We start from the raw sequence: 1,396 nt of genomic DNA, 5'->3' as shown, positions 1-1,396 counted from the left end.
AAGGTCAGAGAACCTTAGGGGACTCTCAAGGGTTTGGGCTGTGATGGGATCACAGATCATTTGTAGCTAGAGCCTTGCAGGCTGTTGGACACAGTGTGTGCCAAACAAAGTGTTTTAAAACTGGACAGCATCATTCCAACAGATCGTGCTATTAAATATTTTTCAGCGGGTAACTGGCTTCCATGCTATGGAGTGCACAGGTCTTAGTTCTGAATCATCTCTTTGGAGGCCAAGTGTCTGTGTGCCTCACCCTGAAGGGCCGAGCTTGGCAAGGGAGGGCTCCTGAGGCTGAGTCAAGCCACCTGTCAGAGCTGACGAGGGAGACATCACACTGCATGTCTGTTCCCACCTCCCTGACCGCCCCACCTCCACTGCCGACCCTGCCCCACCCTCTGGAGCACAAATCTTCAAGGATGAACCAGATGCTTGACATCTCCTGTCAAGCCCTTAGGTTCTGAAATGTCACCTGTGCTGCTTGTCTCAGTGTGAGAAGATTTAGGCCCCTTTTTCTGCACACTCCTTCCAGCCTCCTCTGTGGGCCTTTGTATGTGGGCCTCGCCTCCTGCCTTTCGTGACCCCCAGCTCACTCCCCTTTATTTTGGATACCAGTTTCTGCCCTCCTTTCTCTCTACCATTCCCTTTCCTAGATTCCCTCTCCTTTGCCCATCTTCACACGTGTTTCCACTTGATGGTTAACTTGCCTCTTCATGTAGAAACAAGTCCCCGCACTGGCGTGATTTCCCCATGGAAGACCCCCGGGCGTCGGAACCCTTGCTGGGAGCAGCACCGAGAAGGGGTGGAGAGACCGAGAGCGCAGAGCCTTCCTCGCAGGAGAGGCTGGTGTCACTGACCTTCCCTTCGTCGTCCTCCACCAAGATCTTGCCTGGCTTTGTTTCTCTGATGATTGCCCCAATAGCCACAGCGATCTCCCTGTCAGAGGCAGGGTCCAGCCACACATGGTCCCCCTGGAAAACGGAGAAAAGAGGGTGCTCTGATGCCTGGTCCACCCTTCCATTTTGTCCCACCTTTCCCTTCTCCTGGAGACGGCCTTCCTGCCCAAGAGCTGCCAGGGTAGCTGGTGCTCAACCTTGCTCTTGTGATCCTACTTTCCATGTGTGTAAGTCGCCTGCATTGCTCCCTGGGCAAGTCGCAGGTGTCACCATGCACAGGTCTGTCTCCGTATCTGTACCTCAGCTTGGGGAGTAAGCTGATCCCAGGCCTTGCCTTACAACTCCCAGGATTTCCTACAGCATCTGTCACAAAGACAAACTCGCCCCTGTTGCTGACAGCAGGAAAGCAGAACGGGCTGGCGAACCACAGGCTTCTCCGTTTTAGGGTGCACACGAATCACCTGCAGAATCTTGTTAAGGTTCAGGTTCTGTGATTTCCTTCCCCA

General features: G+C 53.9%; 1 protein-coding gene across 1 annotated transcript in view; it reads right to left on the bottom strand.

Annotated features, from left to right (window-relative positions):
- Positions 1 to 1,396, bottom strand: part of MYO7B (myosin VIIB) — a 135,426-nt gene that overhangs the window by 87,281 nt on the left and 46,749 nt on the right. The window contains exon 3 of the mRNA XM_045298324.1: positions 852 to 965. Within this exon, the coding sequence (XP_045154259.1) occupies positions 852 to 965 (114 nt within the window). The remainder of the gene's footprint in view (positions 1 to 851; positions 966 to 1,396) is intronic.

The sequence above is a fragment of the Echinops telfairi genome, unplaced genomic scaffold (assembly GCF_000313985.2).
Source record: "Echinops telfairi isolate 266 unplaced genomic scaffold, ASM31398v2 ScPeMD7_4;HRSCAF=17, whole genome shotgun sequence".
NCBI lineage: Eukaryota > Metazoa > Chordata > Mammalia > Afrosoricida > Tenrecidae > Echinops > Echinops telfairi.
Note: the sequence above shows the minus strand (reverse complement) of the source record. Positions and strands in the feature narration are given on the sequence as shown.